The sequence below is a fragment of the Diadema setosum genome, chromosome 3 (assembly GCF_964275005.1).
Source record: "Diadema setosum chromosome 3, eeDiaSeto1, whole genome shotgun sequence".
Classification (NCBI taxonomy): domain Eukaryota; kingdom Metazoa; phylum Echinodermata; class Echinoidea; order Diadematoida; family Diadematidae; genus Diadema; species Diadema setosum.
The window spans coordinates 24,817,275-24,834,073 of NC_092687.1; the positions used below are offsets into that span (position 1 = coordinate 24,817,275).

A 16,799-nucleotide genomic window follows, 5' to 3' on the forward strand; every position below is an offset into this window, starting at 1 on the left:
TGTTATATATTGATGATACACCAGGGTGTCCCTAAAATCCCAATACTTACGCCGACACACACAATACATTACTTGACACAAAAGGCGGGAGGAGGGTTTCCAACACCCTCCCGGCTCCGTTCGGTGGCTTCGCTCTCTCACCGAGGATCTCACAACGTTACAAATGTACCGCCGTACGTTTTAGTCATAGTCCTATGCACTGTTTATTTTGTTTACTATTTTCAATTCCCTAGAAAGTTTGTTTTTAAATGCTCTTTACGTGAGTTTTGAGCGTGCAAGGGCAGTGTCCCACAACCTCCCCAGCTCAGTCGCCTCGATCCCTTCGCCGAGGATCTCACACCGTCACATAAAAATGTATCCCCGTATGTTATAATCATAATCTTTGGTAGTATTTGTTTCACTACGTTTTTCAACAAAGTCCCTATAGCGTGGGAGGAGGGTGTCCCACACTTACTCCCCCCCCCCAAAAAAAAAAAAAATAATAATAATAATAATAAAATAAAAAATAAAAAATAATAAATAAATAAATAAATGAACGCACACACACACACACACACATTAAAAAAAAAGTGTTCCAACGCGCTTGTCACTTTGTGTTTTAACTCTTTATGTGCCATGGTGGAAACCCCCTGTGTGCCACGTTATTCTGAGACACGAAGGTAGTCATGCTTTGAGAAAGAATTCTGTTTTTCCAATTTGTATAACTTCTACAAATTTCTGTTAAGATGGGCATAATAGTAGGCAAAGTTAAAGAGGAGTGCCAAGCTTTGTTTCGATATAAATTGTATGACGACTCTATTTTCATTTTTTTTTTTTTTTTGAGTGACCAGTTGCTACATTACTGTAAAGGCATGACTTTTGCACATAAAACCGTGACAGAAACTTAGAATGTACGAGCAAATCTAGTTGGGAACATCGCTTGATATTCGATCACCACATAGAATACAAGACGTACATGAGAGGAACAAAAGCACGAGAAACGCTTCCATTGTGAGTAGTGCACTATGTGCCCTTTCTAGGTGAATTGCGGCTTTTTTTTTCCTGTGGTTATGCCGCGGAAACAATAGAATAATCCCCCGAGAACAAAAGAATCAGAGGGCGAGAACAATAGGTGGCTTCATTTTCAGCGGTTATGTGGAATAAGGAGAACAATAGAGATCGATGAGAGAACAATAGGCGGCTTTCCATTTGGTGGTTATATCCAGGACTATCATCCAAGCGTATCACGACAAGTCTGGTATATCCGCGTGGCTGCGAATAGGTGACGCGTGCACAGTTTGAGTGTTGTTAAATACATAGTTTTCCATTTGCAGATGACACAAAAACCCAGCTTGTGCGTCAAAATGGTTCTTGAATGTGATTTAGGGATAGAAACAACCGAAATAAATTGTAATCATTAGGCCTATTGTCAGCAGGCATAAAGTATTGTTAAGTATATACAGTGAGAAGAATAGTTATGATGAAACTATTTGTAGACCAAACCATCTCAGTTTACGATTTAGTGAGAACAATAGTGATATCTCCTTACAAATTTTTAGGTCTTATTGCGAAATAATTATACGCTAGCATGTTTTGTGATACTACACATATATGTGCATCAAATGTGATAACTCGAACATATTTTTGAATCACTGCTCTCATTGACATAGTCTCCAGCAGATATATCTGTGTTAAACCGCTATATACTGCTATTACTGGTTTATTTTCAAGCTCTGACATTGGTCAATGTATTCTGTCAGGGCATGGAAGTTCCTCTCTTGGCATATACTGCTAGGTCGACCGAAGCCATTCTAGCTTCTTACATGGTGTGATGAATGTTGTAATATCGATCTATATAATCAGACCGAGTTATCATGTTTCACCAATCCAACAAAACGAGTGAATGTTTTCACTAATTGACCCACAATGCAAACACATAAACAAATAATAATCAAAGCGAACTCAAAGTCACTGCAAACATCACTTTGTTTTCTTCAACAGACAGAAATCACGTGATTATGAAAGTGGGTTTGACATGATTGGAAAGTGAGATTCAGTTCTTCCTATGTGGTGTTCTTTTTGCACTGACAGTTTGGTTCCACACAAAGAAACAAGAACATCTGAGTATGAACACCATTACTTTTAGGTGTGGTGTGGTTGTTAAGCCTACGTACACTAATATGATATAATCCAATGCATGATAAGAGAAATCATAATTTATTATGACACAGCTTGAACATCTTTGCCAGCAGCATTTTGTTCAAGCGTTACGTCTCACATTAGTTGTCAGTTTGATCCTACACACTTTCAAAAACAATCACTTTTGTCCCACCGAAGATCATAGATTCCAATAAACAAAATATAGTTCATATTCTCTTAGAATTCTCTCTTAAAAAAGGGATATAGTGGTCAACATGTATCTATCATAAGGCGCCGAACAGTTATTAAACACTATGTCCATATTAGACGCTACACATTATACCAGGGACACCTCCCTACCTATACGAACCACATAGAGAATAAGGAAGTCCAATCGCCCACAAATGCTTGAGTGAGCACGAACAATGGGTGCGATGATGTAACGTTATTAGCATAACAGTACATTAATTTGCATAGGAGGTCACGAAGAAGGTTCATGTACGTCTTCGGTAACTAAGCAACGGGTAAACAAACAAATCGGGTGTTGATTGGTCGTCATAGCAACAAGCAAACACACCTCAAGATGAAAAAAGGCTTTTGCGTGTCTCTGGTAACTAAGCAGAGGGTAAACAAACAATATGGCGGTTGATTTTTGGCGGGAAATATGTTCTTCGAATATTGGTGGGCTTTGAGAGTAAACCAAGAGTACAGTAAACCAAGAGTACAGCGGTCGATGTATGGTGGGAAAAATGTTCTTCGAATAATACAGCTACCTTACGTACGAGATATCGGTAACAAGTGTGAAGACGTAGAGGGTATGCTTACATGACATAATTTGGTATCTCAGCCAACCATTAGATATGACTTATATTACGTAAGCGTCAGCTGCTTTGTCAAAAGATAGAACTCTATACATGTTTGTGAAGATATGTGTTGTGTTGAGCTGTTGAAATGTATTGTTTGTTAAAGGGGACACATATCTCGAATGACGAGTATTGAATTGCGTTGTTCATGGGGATTACACACCTATAAGTTAAAGGGGAACCTAACTCTGACACGAGTTATCCGTAGACAAGAGATGTAGCTATGATTTAAAGGAAGTTTCCACGTTTTAGAGCGTATGTTTCCATGGCAATGAGACGTCTTCGTGGCATGGTCAGCATGAAACTGGTTGCACCGACGTCACTATCTGCCGAACAACCTGTAGTACGCTTTACTGTGTCAGGCATATGGAGCAGTTAAGAGCTTCTTGCGTAATAGCAATGACCAAGGAGAAAGTAATCGATATCGCAAATAGTCTCTATTAAATTCCTGAAGGGATTATAGGGACGAACACAGACAGCGTTCGGCAAAGGGTTTCTGTGTAAATAACATGGAGGGCAGAGTTTTTTGTGTAGCAGAGAGCGATCGATCATCAATAGGCCCTAATCCTTAAATCGCCTACAAAGGAGAGCATGTATGCAATTGCTCCCTGTATTTGTTGTTAATACGGGGCATAAGCCTGAAGTGCATGTTTCAGACAGAAGACAGTGTATGGCTGTGATGAAAGTTCCTACGAAGACGAAGAGGGTAAATGCTGTTTTCGAGCCTAAACATGGAAGAACTTAGTGCATTTGAATGCACCACACCACTGCGGGAGCTTCTTCACCTCATCATCTGCTCAGGAGATGTAACAATGCATTTCGGATAATACAGTAAGTATCACAGTATACCAACAATTAGTTTTCGTCGCCATAATCATTATATTATCCTGTATTATCACATCTTACACGGAGTGCTATACGTTCAGGGGTTATATACCACAGTCTAGCAGTGATGTGTTTATCAGTTCACCTGGTATCACACAAGGACATAAGGCAACTGATATGTTATAGACATATTCGGGTTCCACGCTTTCTTCAGATCTGTTCCTCAGTATAATCTCATATACGCTATTTATGAAAGCCATGCCATAAACATCAAAGTTCATCGTGGCAAAGCGGTGTAAAGTGGACACAAATCCTGTTATATCAGCAGCTGTTTCGGTGCTTCTTCCTAATCTTAAATTACGCTATACGTCAAAATGCGCTTGTTTTGTTCAAGATTGAGCTGTTCTTTCGTTTTCTGTGTAGTCTATTTACTCCTGGTATATGTAGATTAGGTGTTTTCCGCTAAAAACGGACAACCACAGTCGCAATAATTTCCTGCAATTAACTCTTTATGTGCCATGGTGAAAACCCCCTGTGTGCCACGTTATTCTGAGACATGAAGGTAGTCATACTTTGAGAAAGAATTCTGTTTTTTCCAATTTGTATAACTTCTACAAAATTCTGTTAAGATGGGCATGGAAGCAGGCAAAGTTAAAGAGGAATGCCAAGCTTTGTTTCGATATAAATTGTATGACGACCCTATTTTCCATTCTCTTTTGAATGACCAAATGCTACATTACTGTAAAGGCATGACTTTTGCACATAAAACCGTGACAGAAACTTAGAATGTGCGAGCAAATCTAGTTGGGAACATCGCTTGATAGTCGATCACCAGATAAAATGCAAGCCATATATTAGAGGAACAAAAGCACGAGAAACGCTTTCATTGTGCCGCGGGATTAGCAGTAATTAGCGGTTTATCGATCGGTCTTGGCGGCTTTGTTTGTTGAGCAGAATATGCGAAGTTGACACGCCGTCGACTGAGTCGGACGTGCGAACGTGGCACATAAAGAGTTAATATGACCTAGCGAGCTGGCATCATGTCAACCTGACTGTCTAATTCATATCATACAAAATAATATCAATAAAGCACAAGGACCAGAGTCAAAGTGATATAACTGTTGACATTCTTCAGTATTGCAATATCAAAATGTGGAAACAATTACTTCAAGAATTACAATCACAACTACAGAGAGCTATAACTGCTGCCCGTAGCCATAATCAGACATTCCAGTTGGGTTTATCATCTCGATGATCACCAGTTATCTCTGTCAAATATCATGGCTCAACGAATGCCTTGATCAAAACGTTATCTTTGTGTCCGTGGTAGCATTTCCACGTAGTGCATTGGTTGTCCTTTTAGGAGAGATAATTTTCAAAAGTAGTCTTATAGACAATAAAAAGAAAAAATTAAAGCGTAAACAAAAACAAATAACTGTGAATATCCACCGGGCAACGATCGAACAAATCCTCGTTACCATGGTTACAATGCTTTCTCCGTCATTGCATCCAAACTATTTACGGAATAAACTCCCAACTCACATCAGGGATGTCCCCTTTTAGGTTCCCTAATCATACTGTATTGCCCTGATGTTTACTTTAATTTGTTTCATTACCCGTCTAATACGATTGGGAACGTACATGTATTATAAGAGCTATATAGATACAAGTAGGCCTACAATTATTTTACTATTATCAAAACACGAGACACTGAGAATTTCACATTGCGTAACAATGCAAGACATTTAGTATTTTTTTTTTATTTCATTAATGACAAAAGTATACGATACAATATAACATCTGCACACAAAAATTGTACAACGGAACGCAAGAGAACTATGAATATCTTTTGTATCAGATGACGATAAATACATGTGTAGTGTATGTCTATGTCTATGTATATATATATATATATATATATATATATATATATATATTACATATTGTTTTCATTCAAATAGCTCATTCGTACAGTGTCAGATTTTAATTCAAATTTTGTTTGTTATTATGTATCAGCAATGTATAATAACAACAGTCATTTCTCTCTTTCGTATAAATTTCTTTCTTGCAATTTTTATGTATATGTGTTCAAAAGGTTGATTACATATACACTGTTGAAGAAGTCTGGTGTTGAAGCAGAATTCAGTAATCTGAGGCCTGTTCGTAATCTTTATACATTTCAAAGTTAGTAGAAGGCGCTGCTACCCAACAAATCCTTGAACACCTTGAGTCTAACTCATTTCTTCCATTAATCAATCTGCTTACCGAAATTTTCATAGCACTGAGACAGCACTCGTTCGAATCAAAAATGATTTTCTGATGGCAATGGATGACCAGAAGATCAACTTATAAGTATACTGCTCGGTCGTGATTTGGCAAAAAGGTTTTATGTCTGAAAAATATCATGTTTTTGGTTTTTACCATTAGGGGGGTTTTCGATGCCGAAATTTTCATGTGACCAACTTTCGTAAGTCATCGATCCTTTGTTTCCGAGATACTTGGGGCTATATCTGTATTATTTTATCAATTTTCCTGCTTTTGATTAGGCAAAAGGGTGTATCTTTACATACACCCTTGACGTACAATGACGTACCAGGATAGAGAACTACATGATTTCGCAAAAGGGTGCATCTCTAGATACACCTCTAACCGTGCACGCTGGGGAGAGCTTAAAGATTTGGCAGATAGGTGTATCTTTACATACATCCATCTGCCGAATGAATCATGTATTATAGTTGCGAAGTATGATAAGGCAGAAAGGTGTATCTTTTACACTCTGTGTATATTATATACTCTGTTATACGTGCTGCTGGCATGTATGTGTACCGTTTCACCGGTCGGTGCGGTGGCGGGCCATGCTCCTGACTCAAACTGGCAGCCCGTTGCACTGCAGAAGTTTCTCCTTGTTCCTAGTCGGTGAGTAGATGTAGAACCTAATATCTAGAAGTTCAGATCTAACGTTTGTCCTAGACTTCTATGGCCACTTCTATGCCATTAGATGCGCAGATTCGTAAAATCTAGCATTTCTGTTGAAATGACAGCTTTTCCGGCAAGTGTGGCTGTGGGATGCGAGTTCTCTACGCTTCAAAATGACAGTGATCCCTGCACTGTCCATGCTGTGCAGTGCATGTAGAAGCCTGTACATAGTGTAATGGTGTGCTGTGTGACTGTAAGATCGGCTACCCATTACGCTATGCGTATGGGGCTGTTACCTAACAGACATTCAGTGGCAGTTACACACAAAGGTCTAGAGAAAGATGTGTCCCTGTCTTTGGAAATGATACTTGGATGTACTGCTCAAAGTGGTCAGTGGATGCAAACAGTTAAATGATCCTACCTGAATTTTCACATTTATTGAATTTATTGCAAAAATTGGGAGCAGCATGATAACTGCGTTTTTAAGAACAGATGCATGATGTGCAAACAACTGCCTTTTGGTTTGCTAAAGCATTCAGTAGAGAAAACAAACGAACCTTTTGTCGAAAAAAAGGGGCACAAAGCTAAAAATATAATGAATCATCTCATTGGAAGTAGAAGTTTTTGAAAAAAAGGGAGGAGAAGGAAGAAGAAAAATTCTTCAGCTGTAATCCTTAACCATGCATATCCATGAGACCATGTTTTGTTAATATTCATAATCTAGGGTGAGTTGTAATTTGCGCACATTTTTCTATGTTTGATGAACAAGTTGTGCATCCTGATATTTTTCTTTATTGTTATTTTTTAAATCTTTTTGTAATAATGAAGTAAAGATTGTCAAGAGTTAACATTTGATTAGAAATGGTCTCACATACACCCTTCTCCCTACAAAATCTCTGGTATATTTTGTTATCGTTTAATTTGGCAAAAAGGTGTATCTCTATACATACACCATTTTGCCAACTTAAATGCACGATTTCTCACGGTGCAAGAGAAGATACACCTTTTTGCCAAAATAGCGTGGGTCGCAGTCCCTGTAAACGTGATTTGGCAAAAAGGTGTATCTCTATACATACACCTTTTTGCCAAGTTAAATGCATGATTTCTTACGGTGTATGTGAAGATACACCTTTTTGCCAAAATAGCGTGGGTCGCAGTCCCTGTAAACGTGATTTGGCAAAAAGGTGTATGTCTTTAAACATGCTAAAAGTGCTAATTCTGAAGTATTCTTTAAAGTTAGATGCAAGAAAATTATCAGGAAATGAAATTTGAAGTGTATACTAAATCATGGAATTGAATCCCTGAGCGTTGCACAGTTTAGGTGGCTTCTACGGTCAAGGAAACTGGCAAAAATTTAAAGTCGATTTTCTCGGCTTTGTAGTCGCTGTAAAACGGCAGACATACACCTTTTTTGCCAAATCACGACCGTGCTCTTAGTTGATCTCAGTATTGCTTTTGACACTATTGATCATTCCTACCTATCGAAAACACTGAAAACCCATTTTTTAATTGACGGTAAAGTTCTGGAATGGATTAACTCTTATTTTTTCTGGAATGGATTAACTCTTATTTTTCTGGTAGAAAACAGATAATTGAAATGGAGGATATTGTCTCTGATGTGTTCATGGTACCTTTTGGTGTCCCGCAGGGGTCACGTTTAGGTCCCCTTAGTGCTTACATTGTACACAAGTAGACTCCTCACAAATATTCAAAAGGAGTTTCCTGCTATCACTTGTCACTGTTATGCAGATGACACACAAATATATTTGCCATTCTGCCCTAACACACCAAACGAAGACTACTGCATAACTGTGTTAGAGTTATGTATCGAGTACAGAAGAACCTGGTCATTACAAAACAAAATGATGTTGAATGATGAGAAAACGGAATTGTTATAGTCATTGGCACTCCACGGCAAGTCTCTAAATTCGAACCAAATGGCATATCACTCGCTGATACTGTTATAAAACCATCCAATAATGTGAGAAATTTTGGGGTGTTTTTTATATCCATTTGAATATCGAATCTCAGGTTACTAGTGTATGTAAATCAGCATACTATTATGATATATAATTTGAGACGCATCCGTAAATATTTCGATTAGGAAAGCATGAAGACTGTTGTCCACGCATGTGTTACAAGCAAATTAGACTATTGTAAAAGTCTGTTGTACGGATTACCGGATTCACAGATTGCATCGGGTTCAAAACACACGTGCAAGATTGATTTGTAATCTCCCAAGATTTTCTCATGTTACACCACTTTTAAGGAAATTGTACTGGCTACCCATTCGCCAAGGAATTGATTTCGAGATATTGATGCTGGTTTATAAAGCCCTGACTGGTCAGGCCCTTAATTATATCAGTGAATTATTAAACTTTAAATTTCAGACTCATGGTTATAATCTCCGCAGTACGATAGATTGATATTGCAGATACCCCAAATCAAAACAAAAGTTACCTTAGTTGACCGATCATTTTCTTGCGCAGCCCCTAGATTGTGGAATAGATTACCATTAGACATTCGGAAATGTCAGACTTTAGACAGTTTTAAATCAAAAGTGAAAACTTTTTTTTTGTTTGTTTGTTTTAGCGTGGACCTATTTTTTTTTTATTCCTATGCAGCATTGTGTAACATAAGAATTTAAGAGCTCTTGTAGCGCAGTAGAATATCCCAGAGACATAGTTTCTGCGATTAATAACTGATTTATTATTATCATTATTATCATTACTATTCCAGTATTTCTTCTAAAGCTTTATTGAATCGTAATGTTTATGTTATAACACCCGTTATATTCATGAATATAATTTATATTAAGTTCGAAGAAATATTTCTAAGAATACACTTTCTTTTAATAAAGGTCCATTACTATAGATCGAAATACCATATGATTTGAAAATGAAACCGTCATTGAATAGTTTTAAAAGGAATTATAAATTTTTGCTCCTAAATATGTCTTTTGATTTGTTCTTTTGTTCTGTCCTCTTCTTTTCCTCTTTTAGTTCTTTTCCTCTTTCAGTTCTTTTCTATACTCCCGTACACAGTATTTATGTTTTCTAGGGGTCAGCGATTTACAAGCCTTATTACCTGTACTCTTCTGTGCTGATCCCTCATTCACATGAATTAACGCATTGTTTTTTTTTTCTTATTGTTGTTTTTTTTCTGTACGTGTGTGTATTTCTTTTGATATTCTTATATTTGTATCTATGTGTTTTTATTGTATTGTTTGACGCTTGTATGTAGAAGTTCTACGAACGGAAATAAACTTGAATTGAACTGAATAAAACACATTGCGAGAAAGATAAAACTAATACTTCATGTAGTAAAAATGTTATCATGACGCAAGAAACCAGAAATTACGCGCACAAAAATTATGTCATGTACAAAAAATGCGTGAAACCCTAAACCACGGTCAGTAGTAAATGTCTTTACTTTTGTAAGCCCTAACCCTCGTGTTGTCTCCATTTATTTCATTTTCATGTTGTGTAAAGTGTACGGAATAATGTATTCCTTTGTAATGTTCATTCTAGTTTTTTGTTTCATGTTTGTAATGTTTGTGATCCGTATCTTGTATTCTGTACCTTGTCGAATAATTGTGATAATAATGATAATGATAAGATATTAAAATGATAATAAATAATAGGGCTTGTATCTGGGATTCTCTCAAGAAAACTCGGAACAAAAATGAGTTTGGAAGACCCAGCTGGTAGACACCATAAACCAGTTTCAACAGGTATACTTGTCATACCATTCCTTGTATCAAATGTAGCGAAACTGATGGCCATAGCAACGCGTTCTCCTTTGTTTGGTTTGTTGCTAGGGGAAATAAACACACGCCTTGATATACAAGAAGAAGCGGCTGTATGGTCAAATCATTTTTGCTCTCATCATCGAACTACTCGCATCTCTTCCTCAGGATTCCGGCTCTCTATGGACCATTGAAACAGTGCTTGATACCCTGGAAGAGGAGAAGACCTATTACAACGACAAGGTAAGCCACAGAAACAGAAAACAATATTGACTGACACCTTAAACTATGTATATTGAGCAAATATGAAATACATTATGAAGTAACGGTGTATTTCCTCGTGTTTATTTCATTTTGTTTCTAATGAAAATTTGTCATTGTTATCAGAATACTGGTAACTTTAAATTGAATACTGTCAAAGATTTCAGGTTACATCAATGCTAATGTTCACTTTTCTTTTTATTATTTTCAGATATACATACAAGATTTGGCTGTATAATCGATTAAGTGAACAACATGCCTGCAATCACTAAGACCATACAGTGTCATAACTGTGGAGCAACGTTTCAGCAATGGGCGGGGCTTTATCGTCATATGCGCTGTCATCACACCAGCCACCAGTTGTTCATCTGCGATCAATGTGGTGAAGCATTCACTCGTCGAGATAGTTTGAAAAGACACATCAAACAGCACGTGAATTACAAAGAGAGCGACTTGAAGACACAGAATAGAGATTTTGCCTGTGAATATTGTGGGCGTGTGTTTAAGCACACTCACGACCTACGGCGCAATGAGAAATCCACTCACGAGCAATTGGCGTTTATCTGTGAAGTGTGTGGCAAGGGATATACCAGGAGAGATAGCCTGCAACGGCATCTCAAAACACATGAGGAAGGACAACGTAATGTCTACGAAGGTGGCAAGAAAGACGATGCTGGAGTTTCAACTGAGAGAGCCAAACACCGCCGGAGGTCCCCGTTATCCCACCATCAAATTCAAACCAAGCACTGACCATGGCCGATGCTACGACAAACACCGGAAACTCATACAGACACATTCCAGACTAAAGAACAAAGTGAGGCAGCTTTATAACTTTGAATTGCAATCCACTCATCCGAACGAAGTGATAGCTTTCGCTAATGAAATCTTCGAAAGACAGAAGACGGCGTACAAAATCAACGTGGCATTTGGCTTCATTTTAAGACACAACGAAACGCAGGAACTACGGTACCATTATGCCTCCACCAACAATCGTCTGTTTTCGTCACCCCACCAAATCACGGACTACGGCTCACACCAGTCATTTATAAAGGAACTCCAACAAGCGGACTATCTGGAGTATGCCAGACTCGAACGACCCAATTCGAAATGGGCAGTCCAGCGCGTGACCAATGTTTCCTTCTACGTTTACCCTCTGCGAAAATTCCCTATTGGCGTATCTTCAACCGATCTTCCCGACTACATCACCAAGAACAGAGCCATCGTGAATCACTCCCATACAAACTCGATGGATAATCTATGTCTTTTCCGATGTCTCGCCACTCACGTTACCACCAACCGCAAATACTTGGAAAGAAGGACTTTGAAATATTTCCGTAGATACTCTTCCGAAAATCCATCGACTTTCCGCGGTGTGAAACTTCAACAGCTGGATGAGATTGAGGAAACATTTCGACTAAACATCGTGGTCTATGAGTTGGTCCCTAGAGAAGACGAACCAGCTGAACGCGAGGAAAATCCAATCGTTGCACGCCTCGTCAGAAGGAGCCTAAACAAATACTCTGACACGATGTACCTGAACTTACATGGAAATCATTTTGCTTACATTGCCAACATCAAACTATACTGTAAGCGCTATGAATGTAGAAAATGTGGCAAACTCTGGAAGCGCGCTAAACAACTGACACGTCACGAGTCTCGATGCGAAGGAGTCGGAACACGCACCGTGTATTCTGGCGGTAATTACGTCACTCCGCCCACTGTCTTCGAAGACTTAGACGGTGAAGGAGTCCACGTATCTGCTGAAAAGAGATACTTTCCTTTCTTCGCTGTGTATGACTTTGAGTGCTACCTACAGCACTGTGACAACGTTCAAGACACCCCAATGATGGAAACTGTGCAGGAACACGTTTCCGTGAGTGTGTCAGTCACCAGCAATGTGATGGGTTACGCATCTCCCCAGTGCTTCGTCTCCTCCGACCCGCATGATCTCCTCACCGACATGACTGCATATCTCCACGAAATCAGTCACAAAAGTAGAGAGATATTGGATGATCGATTCTCCTCCACCTTCAGTGAAATCGATGAAAAAATCGATCTCATCAAAAAGCTGGCTGACTCATCAAAGCATAAGTATCCTTCTGATAAACCCATTCCTCAAACTAAATATCTCATGCGACTAAAACAACGGCTACTTGCGTATATTAGCGAACTTCCCGTCATAGGCTTCAACAGCGGCAAGTATGACATTAACGTCGTGAAAAGATATCTATACCCCGAGCTCCTGTCTACAGATACTATTTCCTTTGTCGTCAAGAAGAATAACAACCACATGGTCATCAAGACAGAGAGTCTGCTCTTCCTTGACATTGTCAACTATCTGGCACTCTGCTTCTCCTACGATGTATTTCTAAAAGCTTACCACTGTTCACAGACAAAGGGATATTTTCCTTATGAATGGTTCGACTCTCCTGCAAAACTTGACCACCCAAGCTTGCCACCGCATGAAGCTTTCTACTCTCGTCTAAAAACTTCGAACATAACATCCGACGAGTATGCCTACTGTCAACGCGTTTGGGACCAGTGTCATTTGCGCACCATGCGAGATTTTCTCGTATGGTACAATAACCGAGATACACAACCTTTTGTCGAAGCTGTGGAAAAGATGATGGATTTCTACAAAGAGAGGGTTATCGACAGGTTCAAGGATGGGATATCCGTTCCAGGTTTGACGCTAAAGTACCTCATGGCATCTACTCCCTCCGCAATCAAATTCAGCCTCATTCACAACAAAGATGCAGACCTGTTCCGAAGCATGAAGGCAATCTCGTTGGCGGTCCATCCATTGTGTTTCACAGATACCACGAGAAAGGTGTCACCAAAATACGCGGTGGCAAAACAAGTCAGAAGGTGGTAGGGTACGATGCTAATGCGTTGTATTTGTGGGCTATTATGCAGGAGATGCCTACTGGACCATATACGAGGCGTCAGTCTCAGCGTCAGTTTAAACGAGAATCTCGACGTCCAGTCGCCCAAGAGTGGCTGGACTATACGGCGTTTTTTAAGGGAATTTACATTCAGCATGCCGGGAATAACCGTGAAAAGAGGATTGGACCAAGAAACATACCCGTGGATGGCTTAAACGCTTCGTCCAACACTGTCTACCAATTCCACGGATGCTGGTGGCACGGCCACAACTGCCACCTGACGCAAGGAAAAGATTTCAACGAAAGGCGAAAACGACGTATGACCGATCTTCTTGCCGAGACGAAGGCTACCAGCGGTTACATCAAGGAGTCTGGTTACAACCTCGTTGAAATTTGGGAGTGCGATTACCGGGAGAAACGTCAAAATGATGCGGACCTGCGTGACTTTCTCTCTCACTACAACAGACCACTTGACAAGAAATATAAAATGACTGAACGTGCTATATTGGACGCTGTTAAGACCGATACGTTTTTCGGAATCATAGAATGCGATATCTATGTTCCTGATCATCTCAAGGATAAATTCTCTGAGATGTGTCCTATATTCAAGAACACAAACATCGCTAGAGATGACATAGGGGAATTCATGAAGGCGTTTGCCGAAGACCATGATATTATGACGTCGCCTAGAAGGAGCCTCATCGGTAGTATGTTCGCTACCCAAGCCATGATCATAAGTCCTCTCCTGAAGTGGTACCTACAGCACGGACTTGTAGTATCAAAGATCCACCAAGTCGTCGAATACACCCCACATCGATGTTTCCAAGACTTTGGCGAGGCGGTCTCAAATGCTCGACGTGACGGTGATCGGGATAAAGACAAAGCTATTATCGCAGACACCATGAAATTGATGGGCAATTCATCATATGGTAAAACCATTACCAACAAGGAGAGACATCGCACCGTGAAAGTTGGCAATTTCATGGACGCATCAAAGTGTGTGCAAGATATCAACTTTAGGGATGCTGTTCCTATCAGTGACGATTGTTACGAAATTGAGATGGCGAAGAAGACTATCACTGAGAATTTACCCATACAGATCGGACCCTTTGTATATCAATACGCGAAGCTCCGCATGTTGGACTTTTACTACAGCTTTCTGATCAAGTACTTGGATGTTTGTGATTTTCAGATGTGTCAGATGGACACGGACTCGGCGTACGTAGCTCTAGCCGGGAATTCCATCGAAGCACTCATCAAACCAGACATGCGAGAGGAATTTGAACGAGACAAGTGCAACTGGCTACCGCGAGATGACACTCAAGAACATGCTCGTTACGACAAACGAACACCCGGTCTGTTCAAGGTTGAGTGGGTAGGAGATGGTATCATTGGACTTTGTAGCAAAACCTACTACTGTTTCAAAGATGGAGATGGCGATAAATACAGTTGCAAAGGTATCAACAAACGCCAGAACGACATCAGCAAACAACTGTACCTTGACGTCTTGCAGAAAGGAGAAGCTGCCTCACGAACAAATCGCGGCTTCATCATCAGAAATAATGTCGTCTTCACGTACAACCAGATGAGAAAAGGCTTCTCATACTTTTATCCCAAACGAAAAGTCCTCGAGGACGGAGTGTCAACAACTTATTTGGACATTTAAAACTCGTGTGATGGTGTGACTAGTGGGTATGATGTCCAATTTGTTCAACACTTGCATCAACGACAGTTTGATAATTTTAATTTATCTTTTATTTGGTATTCCAAGATTAACGATGATGAATTCATCGTATTGACATCAGATTGATAATGATGTAAAATATTGCCATATGCTCGCTGTGTTCTTAACTGTCGTAGGATAAACATAGTAGCAATATGTTGCAGTGTATTTAGTTTAAAGGTTTGGTACAGTAATGGTTGGCGACCTAAAGAAGTTAATCCAAGCGCTAACTTATCTCACTGGACGTGATCTCATTCGTGCAAATCGGCGTGGATCCAGAGCTTCCATAAAGGGGAGGCGCCTTTATAGTTACAAAGGTTACATATATACACAGAGGAGGTTCTCTGGATTCGTCATCTGTCATTAACATTTATCTTTGCTTTGTCCAATCCATTGAAAACAAATTGTTGTATCAATATTTATTTATTACCCAACAGCTTCTTTCATATTTTTCTTGTTTCTAAAACAACTTTACCGAAAGAAAACACACTTCTGCGATTGACCGTTGTTTGTGTAGTATCTGCCATTTCAATTTCAATTTGACAAAGCGCGCTCTAACCCAGTATTCTGAATGGGAGGATCAGTTAACGTCTGTTAAACCGATCACAGAGCTATGTCTCTGAAACTGATTTATTTTGTACGTGACCAAATTTACCAAAGGCACTGATAACTGCGATATATGACAGAAGATATGATTCATACGTACCGCATTGCAGTATTAACTGTTATATATTCTGTACATAAATATGTCGTCCTTGTTATGTACCTTTTGATGATCATTGACCTGAGCAAAATCAATAAATAAACTTGTGCACAGGAAACGCCAATTCACCGTGTGTTTTGTGAAGTGTAATTGGTGGAAGTGTGAAGTGCGATTTACTCTGCAAAGTGAATAACATCATGAAGGGGCTTGTGTGTGACATGCTTGCGTGATTGAGTGTGACTGTGTGATGATTGTGTGTGTGTGTGTGTGTGCGTGTGCGTGTGTGCAAGCTTATGCCTATGTCTGTAGGTGTATATGTGCGTGCATCGTGTGTACGTTGCTTTAATAAGGTGAACCTGTTCGCCATAAGGATATCGAGTTTTATGATACAGAGATATTTAGATACAAACTACATATCTATCACTTTGGAGGGGATTATATACACCAGAAGCTACCTGCACATCTATCTGAAAGAGAAGAGCCAATTCAAAACTCGTCATACGAGATATGTGTCCCCTTTTACAAATGCATTTCAACAGCTCCACAAAAACATATCTTCACAATCATGTACAGAGTTCTATCTTTTGACAAAGCAACTGACGCTTACGTAATGTTAGTCATATCTAATGGCTGGGTAGGATACTAAATTCTGTCATGTAGGCATATTCTCTACGTCTTCACACTTGTCTACCGAAATCTCGTACCAAAGGTAGCTGTATTATTCGAAGAACATTTTTCCCACCATACATCGACCGCT

The 16,799-nt window shown here is 39.4% G+C and overlaps 1 protein-coding gene across 1 annotated transcript; it reads left to right on the top strand.

The window, feature by feature from the left end:
- The first annotated feature begins 3,712 nt into the window (after positions 1-3,712).
- LOC140246710 (uncharacterized) lies at positions 3,713-15,282 on the top strand. The gene is given in 5 exon segments (XM_072326048.1): positions 3,713-3,787; positions 10,639-10,713; positions 11,239-11,371; positions 11,595-13,508; positions 13,511-15,282. Coding segments are annotated over 5 exon segments (3,969 nt in total).
- Positions 15,283-16,799: the final 1,517 nt, after the last annotated feature.